The sequence below is a fragment of the Platichthys flesus genome, chromosome 16 (genome assembly GCF_949316205.1).
Source record: "Platichthys flesus chromosome 16, fPlaFle2.1, whole genome shotgun sequence".
Classification (NCBI taxonomy): Eukaryota; Metazoa; Chordata; class Actinopteri; order Pleuronectiformes; family Pleuronectidae; genus Platichthys; species Platichthys flesus.
Window position 1 is genome coordinate 11,914,989 of NC_084960.1, and position 24,312 is coordinate 11,939,300.

Sequence of the window (24,312 nt, forward strand, 5' to 3'; positions counted from 1 at the left end):
CAGCCCACAGCTGAGGTGGAAAAATGTCTGGGGCCAAGAAACATCCAACGAAAAATACTTCAATAGAGCGTTGTGTCGCCAAAACAACACAAAATGCAAAGTGAAAGGGATGTTTGTGCAAAGTGCCTCGACGAGAACTTAAAAAAAAAAAAAAATGTTTTTGTAATATTTAGTCATTTTTTCTTTTTTCCAAATGGGTTGAAGTTACCAGGGCTTAGACAGAAAGTAATCCATCTGAACACTGGCTAAACCTTGTCCCCAAATGTGATTGTCCAGTAATAGCTTGAAAATACAAACGAAGCACAGTAAGCCTGTCACGCTTAGGATTTTGAGCATGGGGGGGTTTGTGTCAGTTGTTTCCAGATATAGGGTAATAGATTTGTTGCATAGGGCATAATGCAAAGACACCCTCATCCAAAATTCTACACACGAACCTTCGTTTCACGGATCAAAATGACAGCTCAGGCCGGGGACAGCTAAGCCGACCAAACTGGGGATGTCCGGTCAGCCTTTATGAACATCCCCAAACATGACAAAAAGACACAGAGCCACAGAATTATGATTTCCTACTTATGACAGCTAAAACTGATCTGAGAGCATCAATCATCCTTTCAGTAATCTAGGGCCTTGGTTGTTAGAGCCTGCTTAGTTCTAGTAATATGAATTGTTGGACGGCTGGTTAGCTCTGTTGCCCTGCAGTAAGGAAGCTGCCGGTCTGGTCGGGGTCTTTCTGTGTGGAGTTCGCATGGCTGCCGGACGAGGGTGTAGCTAACCTCTTGCCCACTGTCAGCTGGGATGGGCTCTAGCTGCCTCTGTGACCTTCAAAAAGATAAGTGGTATTGATAATGGCTGAATGGATTAAAAAGGCCAATTATTTCCATTTTATGCAGTAAATCAAATTATATTTGTAGAATCCAGCTGTGGTGTGGAAACGGAAAAGCCTGACAGGTGTTTCAAATGCAACAGCTAGTTATTTTTTTTAATGAATGTGGACTTGTTTGTATTTCATTTCCCCAACATATCTCAATACTACATCAAATATGCAGACTGTGGCTCCTTAATAGTTCCATCAGCTTCTTTTAGATGCCTGTGGTGCTCCATCAGATTGCACTGAACATCTGTTGCGAGAGTAACAAGGAAATATCCTGGGTACACTCAGTTGCTAAATACTTATCAGATCAACATAATAACTGTCTGTTTGATTACTAGCATGTCAGGGACATCAACAAAAAGCACACGTCTATGCTAGAAAAATTATCCTTGGAGGGGCAGAAACACATGTGTTACAAATCCTAATTACCCGGGAGCAGTTTGAATGTGTCATAAACTGAGAAGTATTCGCCTCGCGTCAACCCTTCAAGACTTCCTGGTATTGCTAGTGCCCTTTGGTTTTTGTCCCAGGAAACCGTTTTGAAGTTTATATGGATTTCAACTGTGCCGGGTAGAAAACAAGCTCAGTTTCTGTCTAGCAAGCTCTTTCCCTCAATAGAGTAAATCAAACCCAATACTTTTTTCTTCTGCTTTGGTGCTCTTAAGCAACATTAATAATTGCAGGCTATATTGTGAATGCCTGACAACTTGGTCATGAGAGAGGCTGTGCTTGTCACACGCTGTGCATTAAGTCATCATGATTACAGAGCTGTCCAACAGGGAGTTGTACCATATCTTTATCAATAATATACGTCTTTCTCTCAGACTTCATCATCCTGTCCCAGAAACGTCTGAAGCAGCTGCGTCTGTTTCCTCTTCTGTGCTTCCAGGTTAGACCAAAAAAATTTAAATACGCCTCTTGGCAAAAATGACATTATCATGAAGGTACCCCATCATTCCTGGTCATTTGAGCCAAATACAAACAGGGTGAATTCATATGCAGGCTTATCTCCACTCCCTCTGACAACCTGAAGTGACCAGCCTCAGGCCTGTTTTGTTTGAGACGTCAACAGCCTTAACTGTGAGAAATAATGGAACATCCAGCAAGAGAATAAAGCATCTTTTAATAGCCCTCTGTCTCGCTGAGGTAAAAGCCAATGTGGAGACCATTTATAATGAGGCAATCATCAGGTGGACCCTGTGATATTATTGTCTCTCGTAATATGCCCAGAAAATCTCCAGGCTCAGAAAACCTCCCCCCCAACAGCAAAACACTGCTTGCGCTTGTTACTACTGAAAAAAATAAATAAACGACAACGCATTACATGCTTCTGCCGTGTCTGAATACTAACGTGAGTCATGCAAATTGCCACAGATTTCTGCACACAACATTCAGCCGGGTTTGTAAAGATTAGTGGGGCCTGTTGACTTAAAAATGCACATTTCAAACTTGATCATGTGAACAACTGAGCGGAGGATTAATTGAGGGGAAAATTCTTTCCGACAGGCTTTTAACTGCCATGCTCTGATATAAAAACTGTCCATTAAGAACATTAATAACTCCACGTCCGTTTCAGTTCATCTGAGATTATCCCTGTGGAAGTCGCTCTCAGTTCCCTCATTTCTCAAAGATACAAGCAGTGTGAGAGGCCAAGAGTTTGTCATTTCCACTTTAAACCATGTTGTGGGAAAGATGAGTGTGGTGTGTAATATTAATTATGTCAACATCTGCTCAGGGATACTCTAGGAAGTGACAAGAATGAATGCACTGGGAATGCAATTATACAAAAAGGGTAAAAACATAACAAGATACACCCAAAGCATATAATGTGCATTGTGTCAAGATGAAGAACATTTAGGAATATCATTTAAAATACTGCCTGTATTTCAATTTTTCAAGTTGAGGATACTTAGACATTCTATTCTAAAACTATTGCTGTTCATCTACTGCTGAAACAGCCTCCTCTCTCCTGTGAAGGGGTTTCCATGAGATTTAAGAACCTGGCTGAAAGGATTTGCTCCGGTTCCAACATGGGAGCGTTAGTGAGGTCTGACAGTGTTGAGCGATAAGACAGGCAGCAAATCCAGTTCATCCCAAAGGTGTTTGCAGAGGTTGAAGCTTTGAGATCTTTGCATCTGCCGGTCAAGCTTTTTCGCACCAAACCTGGGAACCTGTTTCTTCAAGGATCAGTCTTTTGCAACCTCATCTTCACGAAGATGACTTTGGTACATTTGTACTTCCTGTTCCACTGAGTAGAGTACTTGCCTTGTGAATGTTTTTTTGATATTTGAGGCAGGAGCTGTACTGTCCTCTGGGAGGTGATTGGTGGCTGGAAGGGTGGTGGATACCTGATTCTGCATTGTGAAAGGAGGAGGTTGCCTAAACCATTAAAAATCCTACCCAGATCATAATTAACCACAGTGATATTTGCTGAATTAATGTTATGAATCAATTAGGATTAAAGTCCAACATTTGCAGGGAGAAATTCACACCCAGAATATAAAACTTGTGTAATCCATTGGAAGGAATTATTGGCATATTCTGCAAATTAGGGAATAAAAACATACACTATGGCTATATGAATAACTAGGGTTGCAGAGGGGCAGAAAGTTTCAGGTAAACTTTCCATGGGAAAATTGAGCTCGGGATTTTGGGAGATTTTGATGACAAAAGAAATATGGAAATTACACGCTGAGCAATAAAAACATAATTAAAAACTCTATTTTAAAGATGTATGGAATGCAGCACTTGCTGCATGTTGAATTTCAACACTCCACTGTGCATTCTTCCATCACATGCACAGATAATTCCCAGCATCCTGCACACTACAGCAGGGCTATTGAGGACTGCTGTAGTGTGCAGGACTAGTCAGGTAAGTTTCAATGACATTACTGGGGAAAATATAGTAGCATGCTGATGAGGATGTTCATCTAGCCTATTTCTATTCATTTATCCATCAATTTTAAAATATTTTTAAAGACGATTCCAATTGTTTGGCCAACTGTTATATCTCTGGCATCGCTTTAGTGTTTTTTTACAAGATTTTTTCTCATCTTGCTCTACAGAACAATGCCAGGTGCACTATCTCATGTGTGGAGCCATTTCACCCCAGCCATATAGTCAAGTTCCCAAAGTTTCCTCAGGGCTCAAATCAGCCTATGACAAAACATAATGTTTATATTTATTTCTGTATATGAAAAGGTAAATAGCGTTAGTATAAATTACCCACAAAATGTCCAGTTTATTCCCTTTTTTTATCCCTATATCCCTTTAATTCCCGTATATTCCCGTTAATTCCCATGGAAAGTTTCCAACTTTGAATATTTCCGGAATTTTGCAACCCTATGAATAACACAATCAACACAATCAACTGATCTCCTAGTAATGGTTTATTCAAAAACAAAAAGAAAGGTGCAGCACCCGATTCATTTGTGAAATGAAATAGAAGCGCGATATCCCTGCCCTCATTTTTTCGCACTTCACACCAAAGCCACATTTACACAAAATGTTACTGGAGCATATAATCATGTGTCACTTCAACAAACAAACTGTTTTCCTCACTGACACTTGAATGAGCTGATAAGACACTGGAGACGGCTCCTGGCTTAGTTATTTTGAGCGTTCTTCACATGTTTAATGCTTTAACATCTTGAAAAAAAAGAAAAATCACACGTGTAACAACTGATATCTGAATTGCCAGTGTAAGATCACAGCTTGTGTTCGGCATCTTTTGTAAGACCTCAACCTTTTAGATTCCCATCATCTCATCACTGCCATCATGAGTATATATCACTTGTATGTACAAGAATCATTAGGTGACATATTTAGTGTATAGCTTAACACACCCTGTTGTCCGATTTGATTAATGAGAGCAGATTAATAGTGGGATTATATTCTTCAAATGAGCTGAGCTTTCTTTCATATAAGGGGAGGGTCCACGTCAACTGGAGCGTTACAAGTTCAAGGATTGGCCGTCTTGGATGGTGTGCACAACAAATACAGTTTGGTGACGAGCTCACCGATGCGGACTTCATTTTTTCAGTGTTAAAGGCAAACAATTGATTTAAATGACGTTATTGAATATGACATGTGTTAACCAAAATGTTTTTTTTGAAAATTATGTTCTTCCATATTGGGTACAAGCTTAATTTAATAAATGCAGTAATATTACCTTTAAGTGTTTAGTTTTTTTCTTGCATTACCCTGGGAGAAGCAATAAAAAGCTGCAATGCCGTCCGCTCGGCCTATTCATCTGATCACAGCGCTTAATTGAATACTGATGTGAAATGCACACAGCTCGAGATATAGCAGAGCAGCATTTAAACATAATTAAAACCTGCTACTCAGCCCATATGGACAGTTTGTTTTAACTCATCTATCCCCTGTGGGGGGAGCGTGTCTACTTTAAGTCTTGGTGGTAGATCAGGGATTTTCATCTCCAGCACTAGGTTGGGATCAGCATCTGAAAATAAGCAGAAAGATGCAGTGATGGAGCAGCGTTATAATTAGACAGGTTCTAACGAAGTGGACTTCTAAGATATATTCCATCAGAAAACGAAATCAGGGCCTTTCCCTTGTGGCTGTGAGGAATGTTCAGATACGATCAATGTACAGACATTTGCTCAGTAGCAGAGGTTCAGAAACATGCTGATAATTTACATTTTAACACAGTAAATATTGACAAACACGGTACAAGGACAACAGGAACTTTGATTCAACAGACCATGGAGTCTATACAGTGCTTTACATGCATTTATCAGTTAATAAGCAAGCGCATGGGGACAGTGGTGTGCACAGTATGTCTCCCAGTGCATTATCCAGTCAGCGGATTTACTTTGGCCGACATGTGGGCCAAGTGACCAGCCAAGCTTCAGCATGGAGGCCAAATTGGAACCATATCCAGGACCCAACATTACCAAAACTAAACCTGTTGGGAATATCTGTTGTGGCTAAAACGTGGACTTCCTGCCGAAATTTTAATTCCATCCCTAATCCAGTGGAAACTAGTAAAGTATACAGTGTAGCAGTGTGAGCACAGACACTACCAAAGGCACCGCTGATCCTGTTGAGGTACAGTATGGATTACCACAATCGTACCCCCCACCCCCCAGGTGCAGGAGGTGCAGCTGCGGCAGCTTTGCTAGGTGGCTTCCTGAGCATCGACCATATGTTGCCGGAAGACATAATGGTTTCCAGGGTGGCACAGTGACACCACATACTACATGGCCCCCTCAGCTGTTTGCTCTTATCTAGGCTGTATGGCGGTATGGCTGAAACATATGTGCCGATTGCCCAAATGTATCAGCAAGCCGTTTCTCCGCCACTCTGCCAGTAAATTGTCTCATGTGGCCAACCATACTATCATTTAGACCCGAAATTACGGAAAACACACCACTTGTTTTAGTTTCCTCTCCTCAGACTCGCTGTCAGCGGAAATGCGACCTCACGATGCTCACAGCACTTTGTGCGAGCGATTGAGTGTGACCGCTTCAGCTAAGAAGTTAATCAGCGCCTATATTTTGAAATTCATTCTATTTCCCCACATGGCCTCTCCTAAACCATCCACACTGAATACCAAAGCCACGTTAATATGTCAGTAATGTACATACAGCCTTGTCTTCTAAATTAATTGCCGATAGCCTCGAGAAACTGAAGCACTCGGTCATTTCGTGAAATCACTTGAAAAACTTGAAAGACCACTTCACTTCAGTCAGTGGATTTTGTTTTTAGTACCTGGTTGTTTTCTACAGGGCAGCTATCCAAAGTAATTTGTCTCTTGAGTTAATTTAAATTCAAATATATTTGCGTGACGATTTGGATTCAGGAACATTAACTTCTTCTGCAGCAGGAAGATGAATGAAAGTAGTTTAAGTTAAATGTGTCATTTCATTCTTTTTTTTTTCAGGAGTTCATTAAAAGGTTTTTATTGACGTTACTTACACCATTACCTTTTTAATTGAATTTTAACTGATCTCTCTTACATTCCCAGAATAGAACAGAACATATGATGATGACAAAAGAAAAAAAGAGCCTTTGGAGATTAAGGTTTATTATTTGGTTTTATTCTATCTATAAACATTTGACACATTTCTCTTTAAGCTCTCCCTTTGGCAGCCTGGATTACACAAGTTAATCTGTATATCTCTAAAACATTATCCTGCATTTGTCATGTGTGTTTATGGCGTGTTCACTTGCTGCGTGAAACCACCTCTGTCGGGGAGATTAAGTGTGTGAGCAGGGGTTTACTGGAAGTGCTCAAACAGGCTGCTCGTGGCTGAGGGCTATACCATGATCCATTCAAGGATTACAGCCTCGTATCTTCTCCCATCTTGGGTATTGAAAAGCAGCGAGATGTTCAATGACTTGCAGCAGCCATTTCACAGCTGAGGTGTTGTCTGTCCATTTTCTTCGACGATAAAGAATATCTTCCTGTTGGTTTTGGGGCTGTAACCGGCGTAAGTACTGCGGAATACTGCCGCGGTAAAGAGGTCGGAGGTTGCAGCCGAGGCTCTCAGTGCATTACGTTGAGATCTTTGCCCGGTGTCTTTGAGTTACAGAGAGCAGGACGGCACTTGCCACACTTTGATCCTGAAAACATTAAATATACATGACAGAAACCAACAAAACCCCGATACCATCATGCCTCTATAAAGAGTGATTTAATGGAGTGGCTGTGTTTTCCCTGACAGCAGGTTCAACCCACTCGCTGAGTCGGGTCCTTTTCATGGTGGACTCTGTCTCTAATGCCGTCAGTCTCGTCCAGTTATGAATCTGAATGAGGAGAAGAAACCCTCTGGGATTAGGGTGTTAGATTAAATCTAACAGTGATTAAATAACTAACCATTATATGGTTGTAGTAAATTAATTTCCCCCGAGTCGTGTCATGCCTGGCTAACACAGTGGCACCTGTGGAGCCGACTGTGAGCGGCTGACATTAGCTGCAGCGTTAGAACGAAACAGCAAACCTGACCTGGTCTGGCCTCTGCAAAAAATGTCACAGTAAAAATGGAAGACCCCCTGAGACCAAAGAAAGACAGGATGTTGAGTTATGTACCTTTTTGCATCCCCAACAGTGGCACCATCAAAACAGAAGCAACCTAGAAAGGCTTTCTGTCCGATATAAGGGAAAACACAGGGAAATTCCTCAATGACAAAACATGCCCTGTGCTTTGCGTTGTCTGCAGTAGTAAATATAACTGTCACTCAGCTCATTTAAGCATGGTGTAAGTATGGCAGCTGTGGCTATTAAGCTCGTGTGAAATGAAACATGCTTAAGGCACTCTGAACTGGTCAGAGCTGACGTTTATATGGTGAGCAAATGGAATATCTGCCATGAAAATGAGGAGGAAAAAAAGCACGGCTTTTGTGCACACTTGATGCTCGGGGAGATAAATATATTATAAATGATAGCTCATATGGCAGGTGAACTATTTGAGCTTTTAGCTGTTTCCCCCTCCCAGCAGACTGTCTGAATTGAGCAATCTCTGCCGGCTAAAGCACAATTTGGATTAGCAAAAGCCCCGCTGATAGGTCAGCTTAGCCCGTAATGGAGCAGCTTAGACCTTGTTTGCATGATTGTAACATTCTCAGCAGCCTTTTTTCTTGCATCCAGATGTTACAGTGCAAACATCGATGCCTCGCTGTAAGCTCCAGACAAATTTGGATCACAGGGACACAAGGTGATGCACGCTCTTTTAAAACATATCTTTGCATATAGGACATATTTGTTCCATCTCTTTGCTGATTCAAAGCAGCATAATGTCAACTCTAACAAAATGTCTTTATCAAGACATTTCCGCTGTGAAACTTCATTTAGAAACGCTACCAAATTTGGAATGCCTTTTCAGTAAAATGTTATTTTGCTGCTCAGTCTGGTTGCACACTCGGCATTTAAATATCACGGATGTCTCTCGTTCCCCAAACTTCCCAAACCTGTCAGCTGTCATTTATTTTACAGTTCGGTTTGTAGCTGCACATTAAATAAGAGCTCCATCTTTACAGGTGAATCAGAGTACCCCCTTCCCCCTTGTAGAAACAACCAGTGTGTGTGTGTAGACTTGACTGCACTCACCTGCGTCAATTGAATCCAAGGGTGTATTGTTAATAATTGTACAAGGTGATACCCAGCAGCTTTTGCAGCAAATCAATAAACCGGTTCAAGACATGGTTAAAGGTGTTAAAGGTCCATAAGCGACGTTCCCCATTGATGGAAATCAGTTGAAAAGAAGATTACTCGAAAAATCAATAGTTAACTTCTTTTTTTTTCTTCTTGCAAATGACACTCCAAGTGTTTGTGTGAACTGTTGTGTGCTCAGCCATTTTAAAACACGAGGTCTAGCTGAAGAAGAAACCCTTCTAATAGCAGGTTTCACTGTCACTCTTTACGGAAGAGCCCTCACTTCACTTGGACCTCATCACCAACTTATAATATGTTCCCAGCACATCACTACAGGACATCATGCAGCTGTATGAATTACAGAACATCCAGGAACAATGGATGGATGCTTAGTATAATTGGTTGACGCTGCAGAGGCTCATTGGAGTAATCTGTCACAATCAATTAAATTCCTGATTAAGATGGCGGGTCCTTTTTTCATAGGAAAGTTACTTTTCTTCTTAAACCATATAATTCATTTGGTATCAGACTGAACCTTAATGTCACTATGAGCCTACCTCCCCCAGGGTTTAAAAGTCCATGTATGAAACAACACTGTTTTTATCTGCACCAAATTGCCCACACTCCTAAATATCAGTCCTATAAATATGCCTTCTGCGTAATCCTGCAAACAAACATGCAAAAAAACATATTTTCATCAAGATTGTCTAAAACAAACTGGGTAAACGACTTCGAGTCTTCTTTGCTTTTCTTTGTTAACAATGACAATGACACAAAGAAGGAATAAAGAAAACTGTCTACATCTGCTGGGTCTCTCCCAAACCACTAGTAATCCAGGGTGTCCACTTACTTTTGGCCACATGCATCACAACAACACTTATAACCTCACCTTTGAATACAAAGAAATGTTAACATAACCTACATGGTGAAGGTAAAAACATCATATAAATGAATGAAGGGAAAAAACTGGACTATAATTTTGTAAATATTTGAAGACAATTTTATTTCAAAAGTGGTGCAAACCTATGGTAGGCCCTTCTTAAATGATTGAATCCTTAAACCTGTCTCGAATGCCTTTTATTTTTTAGACAATCTGCATGAATAATCAAAGTTTGGCTAACATAATATATTAGTTACCCGCGAATTTAAAAAGCTTCCGTTTCTTCTAAAATCAGCACCGAGCGGTTTCATCCCAGTGTCAGTTTTTACCACACGTTAGCCGCTTTCTACCGATGACACATTCCCAGCCCATTGCTCTTCTGACGCCTTAGCCAACATTAATATTTCACAGCGAGTGTAGTGGGACGGGCCGACCTGCCCAGACGACCTGCCACGGCTGCTGGAAGGAATTTAACTAGTGCCACAGTGTTTGACTGGTTGGCTTTCCACGGTGCCTTTACTCCAGAATACACATTTCTTACACAAAATCCCTTACACATCGATGTAAGGGATTTTTGTGCAGAGAAATAGAGACAGGAAAATGGGTAAAATTCTCATACAGAGGTAATAGATACACTCTTTCATGCCTTCCCTCTTCCCTCTCTTTTCTTTCTCTATTATCGCCTGCCATGGGGATGCGGGAAATATTCCAGAAAATACCCAGAGCCTAGATGACATTTAAACGTATTAACCTGCAGTGCTCGGCGGGGACGACAGTAGCGAGAATAACAGCCTGACAATTTACTGACAGCATCATAATATTATATAGTAAGTTATCGCACAAGATGTACACCATTGTAAAAATGTTTTACACAGTTTACAAAGGGCTCTCGGTGCCGTATCGTAAAGATGATTGTGGATCGCCTGAAATCATCTAAAAGAAATCAGGCGGCTGGTCACCCGACATGAATACACCCTCACCCCTCCCCATGGGGAAAGTAAAATAATTTCCGTTTGTCACGGCAAACTGCTGACCAAACACTGCTTCTTTTTTTTTTTAAACTCATTTTAAAGACCTTGAAGTTACACCCACATTCTAATAAGGGGATCAATACACTTTCCGCTGGTATTCCGTGTCGGTGTGCTGCTGTTGCACATGTGCCCCATTATAACGAGGGGGTCAAACTGAGTCATGACGCACCGGTGGCACTTCTGCTGAAGGACATGCTCCTGCAGTGGGACGGCACAAGAATTACGATTCAATCATTTTTTTTCATTCAGTTATTAGTCCACTGCTGTCCTTCATTAAATCACCCTAATAAGTAGATTTAGAAGGAAATTAAACAGGGAAGAGCAGGAAGAGTGGAGTTAAAGGCCTATAGTTGTAATGATCCTAATGGATGCATAACAACGAGGTGACGTACAGACCATACGTAAATCTTCCTTCTTTGTTTTTTGCCAGACATGCAAGCAGCTAAAAACTATCAAGATCTTACCTCGTGTTCACTGGCTCAGGAATAAAGAGCGTTAGATGCTGGAGGCAGCTCATTGTTGGATGTAAAACATGGAGCCACAGCCTGCAGACCGTATAGATAAAGGACTCTTAAATCTTAATATATCCCACAGCCTATTTATATGAATTCAGACTTATGGCTTGACAAGTTCACTCAGCAAGGCAACACAGCACGTAGTTTAATCATTTTATGAATATTTATGGCTGCGGTTTATCTTGGTCAACTAATTCCTGACGATAAATTACCTGCCGAGCGTCGAGCTGGAGCCACCGTGAGCTCTCATCTGTGAGAAATGCTCTTAAACTTGATATTCTAATCCGTCTGAGTCTAGCAACAAAATGGCCTGTGTAACTCAAACATGTTCCTCTTGAGGTTGGTATTATAACAAATGAATTTAGGTTGACATTAACCTGATAATAACTACATAGTCAGAATAAGTCAAAACTCCTCAAATCTGTAAAGATTTAAAAGATGTAAAAGACATTTCCCAACAGTTTTAGGACATTACCTTTTCCTGCGATATGAGAAGTGCCAGAAATAACTTCTCACTGATGTTCATCCTGCCATTTTGTGAATCATCGTAAATTTCTCGAAAAGGAGAAAGCTGCCAAGTTTCAGCTGATTCTCTGTAGTGTAGTTCCGTCTCTATCACTGTGTATATGCACTAATGTGTCGCACAGAAAAAGGGAAAGAGTTTGTGCAGCCTCCTCCTTTGTGCTGTCACACTGACCTACAGCTCCGTAATGAAGTGTACTAAAAAATGGAGCAAAGAAGTAGCTGTGATAGGTAATTTCTTGGAAGGTTCATGTTTGGGTGTTTAACAGATTGGGCTGCCAAAATATAACCTCATGCATCCACACATATATGTATATATATGTGTGTGTTTGTGTGTGTGTGTGTGTTAAAAAGAATCAGACAGCCTCACCTTGCTGAACACTACTATAGTACACCAACACAGGACTGTATGAGATAATGACATTTTCACTTTATTTATTTATTTTTTGTTGCAGAGAATGACACATTCTCTCTACTTTGCTGTGACCTGTTTTATTCCAGCAGCTTCTGATTTCATCTTCTGCACCCACACGATTATTGATTCATTGTCAGACATTCTATGACTGCAGGCTTGGTGCATGGAGCGTAATTGGAAATTAAAAACACCAGGAATGCTCTTATTAAAAAATGACAATTTTGAATTTCACACACACTTTGTTCTGGGCTTGTTACCTCAGGTGAACTTTAGTATGCTTCGCAAAATCAAACAAATATGTCATCAGTGAGCCGGGCATTTGTGTAAAATGCTGCTTCATTCAATGCAGTCAGATTCATGCTTTTTTTATACAAAGGTTTTATATGAGGTCAGCTCCGGTGAGATGATTGGATTCTACAGGAAAACGAAACATTTTCTGAGGCTAGGAAATCTATCATGTTCAAACTGTCATATTAATTGGTTCTGCTTAACTGAGCCGGATCTGCAACATTTTCCGGATGTAAATTTTAGCCTTTGACTCTGACGTATTCAGGTGTGACTTCCAATTATGGAAGATGCAGAGATGGATGGAAAAACTCTGAACAAAGCTTTGTATGTTTAAACTGATATTATATTTCATTAGTCGACACAGCACATTAAACAATACGCAGTTTTCATGTTGGATCTTCACGTCAAAGTTTTTTCCGTTGAAAGTGGAAAGGTCTTGTTGTTCTGAGAGAGCTGCTGCGGCGGACCAGCACATCGCCACCGCTTGTTTTTGTAGTGGCAACATCAATAACAGAATATTGAGGGCAATTGTGATCAAATTGAATGAGTGTAGCCTGAAGTGCAAGCATCAGCACATCCAAGGGAGACTAAACACACAAGCAAATAACAATAAAAGAAGCAAATCATCTTCTGGAGCTCTGGCAGACTGCTGCTGTTTTGTCCCAGCAACGATGAGCCACTAGGATAGATTATTATTTTATATGTAGGGTCTGTACTGTATATTTAGTTCTGTGAGGAGGAAGTAGTGCCTCTCGATAGTCACACTAACGCTAAAACTAGACACACCAGAGTGGAACACAGTGATGTCCTTTGAGTCTTTGATTTGAGATAAGATTGCATCGATTCCTCCATGGACTTGAAAACAGTTAAAAATAGACTAACTCTCAGGATCTTATATACAGTGTTGCGAACTAATGATGGAGGGTGATGCAGCATTCCAAACATCCTCGCTGTTTCCCTCGCCGCCACGTTTTATGTCCAAAGGGCATCCGCACACAGGCTCAGATCTCGGCACGGCAGTCTGGTGACGCGGGGGGGAGCGGTACCTGGCGATGCCCAAGGTTGGAAGCGGAACGGTCTTCAGGGGATCCCAAGAAGAGAGCTGGGAATGAGGTTTTGATCGGGACCAGCTGTCATTTTTGTCCTCAGCTACTCTGCGAAAGCCTACAGTCCTGCAGCAGTGCACGTATAATGGGCTTATTTGGAGTGGGGAGGCTGTGTTGTGATTTTAATTAAGCCCACCATTTTGTTCTTCTTGTCATGCAGACATGGTTTGCTACTTGTCAGTAGAACTAACTGAATTTAGGAGACACCGACTGTAATAAAGTTGATTAATTACTTTTTTTAGAGGAGAATTTGGCATATACTCAACCACCAGGCCCAACGTGTTATTTTTAATTAGTGAGGAGTTTTCAAGGTGAGCCTGTGTAGATGAGACGATGGGCCAGGTGGTCGATTGATAAGATGTAACCAAGTTCTTTTTGGTGTCTAAACCTAGCAATGATAAATCCACAAAACAAACTACGTGATATATTTGTATCCAACTGATTTACCGCGAAAGCCGAGCGAGGAACATAAATAAACTTTGGAAATATCTCTCAGGAGAAGAAATCTAAACTTGGGCAGAAAATGTTGTGTTCACGTAGGATCAGGTGGCTCAAAGAGTCGAGAACTAGAAAAAAGGTTATCTTAAAAAGGTCCTGAAGACTTCATGTTCCTTTTTACCTGAAAGATTGTTCTTGTGAAAATGCAAATGTTATGTGGTGGTCTCACTGGAGCAATGGGAGAAGTAGCTTGAGGCTTTCATATGCGTCAGTATGAGGCAGTTTAACAGCAACACAAACAAGACAACCCTGTCTCCTGTAAATTGTATCAATATTCAACTGGAAGGCAACAGCAAATACGTTTGCTGAAACATTATCATGGCTGGACCATGTTTTATATTAATGTAATGGGGATGTGTTGTTATTTACATATTTATATCAGAACAGGACAGCATCGACAAACAAACTGAGAACGATAGACTAAAGCTTTACAGGACTGTTGTATTGCACTGATCATAGTTTTCCTATATAGCATTATATTACACACATATTATCTTTAGCTATAATTGTAATCAAGTGGAAATAAAATGTAGGTCATAATTTAGTTTAAAGGAGAGTATATGGAGAAGTAATGTGTTGAGTGAGCAGTGTCACAGCGAGTTGGTTTTTAATATTTGAATTTCCAACAGAGCTTTACGATCTTTTATTCAGTTACTGGATGTTTTAATAAAGGCAGAATTGAATCAGTAAGTTATAATGAAACATAATATAACGCTCCTGTTTCACGTTTGAAATTAAATTAGAAATGACGGAAATCATTATAACCAGCAGCGACATGGAGCCTCTCTGACTGACAACGGAAATAAAGGTTCATCTGAAGAAAAAATATACAACACCGGATTTAACCTACAGCAGGTGTATGTATATTACAGAACTCGGGCCACTGGTTGCTCCGGGGCGAGACCAATTATAGGATCCGTTCACCGCACTCGGGTGAAAAGGTCAGATTGAGATCGAGGAAAAACAAAAACAAACGTAACCCTCCGCCATTACTGGAGCCTGATCTGATCACTGAGAAGGGCAAGCTACTCGGTATTTGTTTTCCTCCTAAGAGTTGCACCTTAACTGTGACAAAAACAATGCCTCCCACTCCACAACAGACCCGCGAGGACCCTTTGCTCTGCCCCGTAGGCTTGTTTTCCTGTGTGCCAAACAAGAACCCATCCACTTGTTGTGAGCAGACTGAGGATTGACTCATTTGACCTCCCATTTTTTCTTTCCCTTTTATTGCATTTATTTATTTCTCCACTGCTCGGTAAACCAATGCTTTTTGTTCTTTGTGCTGCTGCTGCAATCACAGACTTGTCACTCAGGTTGGTCTAATGGGATTATTCATTGCAAAACTGACCACACGTCTCTCACTTCAAATGTCCTGACTGTTGTTGACGAGCAGCCGCTCACCCCATCAACTGATGTTTGCATTTGCATTCCGACTCAGAGTTCCACTGATATACAATTACTTTTTGTTTTTCCTCTTTGTCGGCCGCCCGCACTGAGATTTAAGGCCTCGTTCTGTTGAGAAAATCTTCTCCGACGGCGTTTTCACACCTGAAAGTCTGAACCGAGGCTTATGTCTTTGTTCAGTTGGAAACATTTGATCTCTTCAGTTTTAAATTCACGCTGCAATTTAGGGAGCAGATTTGAGACTTCTCAATGACATGGATACGTCCTGTTGCATCACCCGAATGGGCTGCATCCACCTACACTTGACATTGATTGGTTGGTAGACAGGCGTGTCTGATGTCGGCGTTTTGTCAATTCCGCTATTTAATTCAATACGTTTTTAGAATAAAAGCAGTTGAAAGATTAATGAGCCGGTTCACTTTGCTAATACCGTTGCCACTGCAATATAATTTTTTTTAATACCACCAGTAAAATGAAATCCCCACAGTTCAAACTTTATATCGTCCGAGGCAGAGACTTTGAACAGTCCTGTGTTCGGCTTCCGCTTCTTTTTCTTCTGTTCTCTAAAGCTGTCTCAGTCCCAATTGGTCCGAAAAGTCCAAACTATCCCAAAAAGTGTTATCACAATGCAAACGATTCCAACCATAGGTCAGTTTGGTCCGGACTGGAACCCCCTTCTTTGTTCGACCCAGTATTTGATCTCATTCTCGTTGTATGGTTTGGACTGAACTCAAAGTCGTAGGTCGGTGAGAAAGGGCCCTCAAACAGTTTTATTTTTTTTTGGGGGGGGGGGGGGGGGGGTTTACACCATTACTTTTTTGCAAAGAATAGTCTTCATAAAATGGATGATCGATGGTTTCATCTTTAAACATCTCCTTCATTTAATTAAAATACGCTATATATTTCCACAAAAGCAAAGAGATTCTTCCACATTCGTGACAGAAGCATTACTCCGTGTTACTGAGTCATTGATGACAGGACACAAAAGATGAGACGCTTCATTATTTCACACTTCCGCACCATCATATCATTTTTTAAAGGAACTACTTAGAGGATCAGAGCGGTTTCAGTCACGCCCACATCTCTGGCACTGTCTTCAAAACGTGCTCTCCGAGGACTCAGAAGCTTATTATGAGTGCACTCCTTTAGAATAATTGATTGTATCTGACATGACATGGAGGGAGCCCGGCGGATTGATACTCTGCAGTCGGGCCCTGATCAATCCAAATGAGAGACTGGGGGAGCTTTTATTTCTCTGCCAGAGTTTATTAGAAACAACTAAGCTCCTCTGGAGAAACTCGATTCCTCCAGAAACAGCTTGGACCTATTAGCATCCGAGAATGTAAATTAGTGTGATCCCTCACCTCATCATGCCTCAAACTATTCCCCCTGCACTAGTTTGACAGAGCATAATGAAACATTGAGTTAAATGCCTGGGCATGTTCCAGCACACTTGGCATGAAGAGTTATGATTATCAGCGAAGATTGGTTTCCGTCTTAACAAACGCGAAACTTTGCTGCGATTTGGTTCAGCGCGAGTTCTGAATGACAAATCAACCCTTAGAGACGACCGGGCATCTCTGGATTGGAAGTTTTGCGTGGCTGGGTGTGAAATGGACGTAGATATAACCGGTTTTAAAGATCTATTTTCTGTATTATTTCATATTTGACGCATTCGGGGTAGTTGTGGTGGCTATATTTAATGGAGCTGGCTTTTGTCAGTATTTTTGCGAATTATAGAACGCTAATGAAACTGCATTCTGATATTTAAATGGAAGATTGTAACTTTTTTCTGAGCAGTGACGAATCCTGGGCATGTTTCGAACGAGATGATATGAATAGTTGTGTATAATCCCCTGTATCCCTCAATGTTACGATCCTCTTGTAGGCATACTGCCGCAGGTTTCCCACGGTGGAGATCATTAAAAGTTACTCCAGGCTCGAAGCGCCTGTGCCTTCACATTTCCGTTTGCTATGTAAATAAAGCTTTGGACATGAGTGGAAATGCCAGAGAGTAGGGTAGTAAACAGCAGATGGTTTGCCAGGGCTCTTTAGCGCTTCACTTTTTATTTACCTACCCACCTGAATGACCTGTGTTCAGCTGAGCAGCTGATGCGAAGAAAAACAAAAGCGAGAGTTAACTTGTTTTTTCCAGCTCCGCAAGACTACAAGGCCAGAGGAGTCGTTTGCCACGCACGGAGAAATCTGCTTGTTTATCAGCATTTTGATTTTGTTTTATGCCGCCTCGCCCTCCCACAGAGATTTTAGATGCAGATGATCCATGACTGATTCCCAATCAAAACCACCAGTAGTATTTGGCTTGTGCGTTTCCCATTGTTTTATAATTAAACGTGTGATGATTAGCATCAAGCTCAACGAGGGCATTAGCTTGTTATGTGCGCATCTTCCAAAAGGTAACCTTGAACATTGCACATCTGTCCTGTCAATTGGATATGCTCCAAAGATGCACAACGCATTACCAGCGAGATGCCGCCGCTCATGTCCATAAAGTAGGATGGTGGTTGTTTCAAGGTGATTCGCGGTGGTATATTTGAGCATCTTGTTTATTACCATGCATGGTGATGCTGCGCCCTCGGACCACCAAGCGCACTCTGTTGTTAAGTGGCAGACGGAGACTGAAGTCCTTGAAAGGTTGCAAAAATCTTTATCCATTCATTATTGTGGCGGAGGAAGTGTAGAATAAGATGGAATATAATGAAAACTAATACTCTTCCAAGTCGCCATGCTATCTGTAGATATGTTTAATATCCCATTACAGGCCCACAAGTAACCACAGTTCTAAACCGTCGAGGGACAAACATAATCCAGAGGGAAATTACCCATCAGGAAGGCAATACTGTTACTGAGATGCAATTACCAGGCCACTTGTGAGACTTTCAGCCCCGAATCCATGGGTGCATGTGTGTGAGGGTGGTCGATATGTGCATAACAGCTCTTATGTTTTGCAGGGTAAATTGGATTCTTTGCTGGAGAACAGTTCATTTAGAATATGTCCAAGATGCAAATGATTGATGTGACTATATCGTTACAACCACAAGTCTGTGTTGTAGGGCAGCCAAATGGGAAAAATAAATATATTGCAGGGAGAGGGAGATGGGTTTTATTCCAAAATTGTGGAGAATTTTCTGCAGCTAACTCTGCGAGTCTCCGGGCTGGACTGGTGGAGATTTTGGATGGCTGTTTCCTTTTTTAATACGTTCATTTCAAAGTAAACATTACATGATTTGGGAGGAAATTAACCGTCTGAGTGCTTTGATTCTACCTCCCTTTACGTTATATTGTGGAGCTCCTGCGCTCGTATTTGTTAGTAGTTAAATAAATGACGTGTCTCGCAGAGGATTTAATGTACCAATTTAGCACGGAATCGCATAGCCTACAAACAAAGAGAACAGCACGGATTGCAATGAACATCAGTGTAAACATTTGATAAGGATTTGCTTGAGGCAAATGCTATGCTTTATTACTGATACAAAAATAGAGACTGTAGAAACAAGACGTGCCTGTGTGCATGTAATGTACTTGCCTCCGCACCGTCGTTCCTTACAACTCATTCTCAGAGGCCGAGCTGAACATAATATTTGTGGCAATGGCAAATGGCTTCCCGTTATCCCCAAGATAAATTTCTCAAAGCGGGGACATTTCTATTGTGCTACAAATTATCACCTTGAATCTGATAATGAATCACTCCTGCCTTAAATGAACTGCCCCGAACCATAAATGCAGTGCAGAAAGGAGAAGAAAGCAGCTGCGCGCACCCGTTGCAGGGGAAGCTTCCTGCACAGAGTGTGAGCCTAGCATGCATAATAAATGTATGACAAAACAATACCCCAGGCACCCCGGTATTAATGATATGCAGTGAACTCATTATTAAAGTTCCAAAACAGCTCCTGGAGTAACACAGATGGAGTCAATTAAGCAATGAGCACACTTGCTTGCCTGCCGTTTCATCTTCTTTCTTTTATCTCTCGCATATGACTCCACGGATGTAATTAGCTGTATGTTTGTCCTTGCGACATAATGTCCGGTGATAATAACCGTTATTTTCCACTTGTAATTTCAAATAATGCACCGCTTAATAAATGTACCAGATTTGCTTGCACCGTGTCTTTGGGTATTCCGCTTGCACCGCGAGAGGTGCTCTGGATAACACCGTGCTAAGCTGCTCTTTCCCTTCTGCTGTCTGTGTTCCCAGAGACCTGATGCCTTCAACGCTGGAGGGGCAGATCACCATGGAGAAGACGCCCAGCTACTTTGTGACCAACCATGCCCCGAAGCGCATCCACACTATGGCCAGGGACATCAAGCTTATTATAGTGGTGCGTAATCCTGTCACCAGAGCCATTTCAGACTACACGCAGACGTTGTCCAAGAAACCTGAGATTCCCACCTTCGAGGTTCTGGCTTTTAAGAACCGGACGCTGGGTCTCATCGACGCCTCGTGGAGTGCGTTGCGTATAGGAATATATGCGCTCCACCTGGAGAGCTGGATGCAGTATTTCCCTCTCTCCCAGATGCACTTTGTGAGCGGGGAGCGGCTGATCGTGGATCCCGCGGGTGAGATGGCCAAAGTCCAAGACTTCTTGGGACTGAAGCGGATTGTCACGGACAAACACTTTTACTTCAATAAAACGAAAGGATTTCCCTGTCTGAAGAAGCCCGAGGACAGCAGCACTCCCAGATGCCTTGGCAAGTCCAAGGGGAGAACTCACCCTAAAATTGACGCGGACCTGATCCGGCGGCTGCACAAGTTCTACAAACCCTTTAACATGATGTTCTACCAAATGACCGGACAGAACTTTGAGTGGGAGCTGGAGGACGACAGTGAGTCCCGCAGCTCCCAGGACTAGTAGACTGCAGGATGGCATGGCGCAGCCACACCACCAGCCTTCTCACTGCACCGTCTGTTGTCCCGCTTCATCTACAGAGACAGTGCCCGAGCACGCCAATCTGTCATGGCTGTCTTAGCAGTGTCTGTACCCATTAGCAAGAGTTTACTGACATGCTTTTTCCTCTCCCTTCAACACTAATGGTCATGATGGACAAATCATTATTGTACATACTAAACATAAAATATATTTATATTTGTGAAAAGGAGATGATTTATTCCTTTTGTTTTCAAAGCATAGAGCTGATATAAAAAACATGTTGACTATGGCAATGCATGCGATGAGTTAAGTGTCCTTACCTCATGAGACCTAAGGGTAAACTCGGCCCATTTCTTTTCCTTTTCCTTTTCCTGCGGTTTCTTGCCCTCACACCCACTCACCAGCATTCAGTACAGAAAATGTTCTATTTCAGTGTCTAAGGCCAATAAGAGCTTTGTATTTTTTCTTTCAACACTGTCCAGCTGCTTAAGAAGAGAGAAAAATAAGACATGTAGTCGAATAATCCTTTGACATGTGCTCATCTTTTCAGCCATCCATATTCTGAGTGACAATCCTTATTTCCTTTTGTCAGTCTAAGTTTACCAAAGTGTTAATTTACTCCGTTTCAGCGTTCTAGCTCCTCTGCACTCATTAATTGCACACATATTCAATAAGGGAGCTGATGTACAGTGGCCGTCATCCAATAATTGGATTGCTTCACTGCATAGTCGAACATTAGCATACTGATGACCACGCACTCAGTTGTGGCGCAGTATCAGTGGTTTTGGCATAATTTGACAAGTGAATCCATGTACGACAAATACCGAGGGTTCACTGTGCATCCTAACAAAAAGCAAACTATTTCCTGTTCCCGAAATGCGCCCAAAACATCGGCTAACTCTCTTGCTCGAGTTTTTGCCCTGTGACCCTCGGCTTGTCGAATTAATACATGTCAATGAGGGTGAAGAGCATCGGCAGAGGACCGAGCAGAGATTTGTTCACAAACATCTGCTGCGACGTGGTCTTCTGTCCTTAGAGATTAATGGCGTGTTAAATAAAAAAAACGCCTCTGCTGGAACAGTGTCAATGTCAGAGAGAATTTGCTGATGCGGAAAACCCTACATACATGCCCAGGTAAATTACCAAGTAATTACTGTGTGTGCTTAACTTGAGTGAGCTGATGTCTGCCAGGGAAACGTGCTGTAACTTGTGATCGGCAGGACTATCTGGGCGGATGTTTGTACTGAAGATAACAGGGTTTTGCTGTGAAATGCTATTTTACAATTACATGCAATGAAATATCAACATGACCCCATTATCTCTGCTTTATTTTTATTTTTTTCAATTTTTTTTTGGCATAACTCGCTGTGCGTCTGTGTGTTGTCTCTGGACTTTTCATCACTGAGACAATCAATACAGTCAATGAGTCAATAAATACAGTCTGCTACACATCACTGGTTGCTACAGCTATGATGCATTGCTCTGTTAATCCGCCCTGTTCTCTGGTCATGGACGGCTGGATTGGTTCACTCTCTGCAGACCTCTCTTTCACCCTGGGGAGGCCGGCACCAGCAGCTACTTACATAGAGCAATTGATTCAATCAAAGTAAGCACTATACTGCCCTTTGTAGCGCCAAGCCCGAACACTTACCTTGGAGTCTTACTATCCTGCAGTCACAACTTCCACTTTAAGGACCTTTTTAGTTTTTTTGTTTTGGGAACAGCCATCCCCTTGGTGTTTTCTTGACAATCTCAGTGTCTCTGCACTTTTTTTCCTCGTCTCCCTCTCTCCACACACGTCATCCTCCGAGTCGATATGGGATATGTGGGAAGCTGCAGCTCTCTGTATGAAGACAAGCAAACTGCAAGCAACACTCGCTAATACTCAAATGAAAATCTTCCAGATCGCCTCTTTATATGCACCCACTGTCAGTTAGGTCACTGTCTATTACCAAATGAGGAAACACAATGGTCATTGAGCATATGGTTCACTGATGAAGGCATTGTAATATTTATATACATGGAATATTTGCATCATGTTGACTGATCAAAAGCTAATATTTCCTACTGCTGCAGTGATGCATTGAAAGCATGTATCTGAAAAACCAGATTTTTCCTATGCAGAGTCACAGCAAATGCAATGTGGTTATCAGTGGAGCTTGGCACTTACCGCTATCGTTCAACAGTCATTTTTGGCATTTTCCGTCAGCAGGTCAGTTTGAAATATTGCAGGCAGTAATGGAACAAGAAGGAGCAGCCACAGTGAGCTGTTAGATGAAGAGCTGCAGGCGACAGGCTGCACACCTCCAGCTTCTCAGCAAGAAGCAGACCAACTCCTTTCACTTCTCCCTGCGTGCTCACAGACTCGTGCTGTGTGCAGCAGAGAGTCAGATCATGGTTGCTCACAGAGCAGTGGAGAAAAGGCCTTGCTACTTTATTAAAATGACAGGGGTTTGTTTGGCTGCCCACAGAGTTCTGGGACCTGTAGTATTAAACCACCGGCAACTACAGGTGTCGCCAAATCAAGCATGTCTGAAATCTTCGAGATTGCCACAAAAAGCCTTTATCATTACTTATTTATTCGGATTTTTCCCCAAGCTTTAGTACATGAATAATCAACCCCTCCAAACCAGAGATTCACTCCTCAGTGTCGAGATGCTCAAAGAAACCGCACAAGGCCCCCTGCAGTGCTATTTGGACAGATGAGGACTATGTTCTTCTATGAATATGTACTTGTACCATCATTTGCAATTCCAGAATCCCATGCATGAGGGAATTCCTCTCCAAAGTTAAAACTTGGCATTAGAAGACACACACACACACACACACACACACACTTTCCTTTGTCCCTCTTGCTTGTTTTCGGTTCAATGCAAAGCACTGTGATATTATCCTGCGAGAGCTACGACTCATGAAAGACATGCTAAGCTGTCCTTCTTGTGTTCCTCCCGTTGGGGTCACACTCTGTTTTGTCGGTGCTTGCAGCATCAAGCGAAGGAGACTGTGATGATAAACGAGCATCGCCCGCTCATCAAACTGTCACGTAAGTGCCGTTGTTTTAAGGAAAAACTGTTACAAACTCACATTTATCATTCAAGACAGACAATGTGACAAAGAGCTGAAACAGTTTTCACGGTATGAAAAGGTCACCCGTGTGAGCGTGGGACCAATTTGCACTACCAGAGCATATGTGTTTTTTAGTTGATGGGTATAATCTGTGTTTGAGAGTTGCTTTAAAGGGTTTTATTTCACTTTGCATTCATACCATCTATAATTATATACTGCTGAAAGGAATAATGAAAGGGTTTCGGCCCAAAAAATTCAGTTTGAAGCAAAACAAGTGAGAATAGTTTGGCTATGGAGGCATGTTTGCAAAAAAAAAAAAAACCGTTGGGTGTAATGACCTCTCCATTATGACCAACTAATTGGTTTTCACTTCATTTGAGTGAATGATTACCGGCTCTGTAAAGAGGCACGATGGTATCAACTCCCACAACTAACTTTTTCTCTACTCCACTGTGAATTAGTCTCTAAGTGTTCCCTTTTTAATGCCCGCTGACTTCCAAATCCCCGCCCCCCAAAAAAACAGGTGCCCACTGCTGAGGCTTTAAATCTTGCAAAAGAACAATGTGTGTTTGTCCACTGGTCACATACAGTACGAGTTTATCAGCAGCTGTGAATCGCTGCAAAACAAATATCCCCAAAATGGAATAAGCGCAAAATGAGATGCGACTGTGCGCCCTCCCCGCGCGCTCATCTTTTTCATCTCGTAATAAATTC

At 41.8% G+C, this 24,312-nt stretch overlaps 1 protein-coding gene across 1 annotated transcript in view; it reads left to right on the forward strand.

Moving 5' to 3' along the window:
• The window catches only part of hs3st4 (heparan sulfate (glucosamine) 3-O-sulfotransferase 4), a 72,389-nt gene extending 50,418 nt beyond the window's left edge, over nucleotides 1-21,971 (forward strand). The window contains exon 2 of the mRNA XM_062407262.1: nucleotides 19,860-21,971. Within this exon, the coding sequence (XP_062263246.1) occupies nucleotides 19,860-20,514 (655 nt within the window). The 3' untranslated portion in view covers nucleotides 20,515-21,971. The remainder of the gene's footprint in view (nucleotides 1-19,859) is intronic.
• The last annotated feature ends 2,341 nt before the right edge of the window (nucleotides 21,972-24,312 follow it).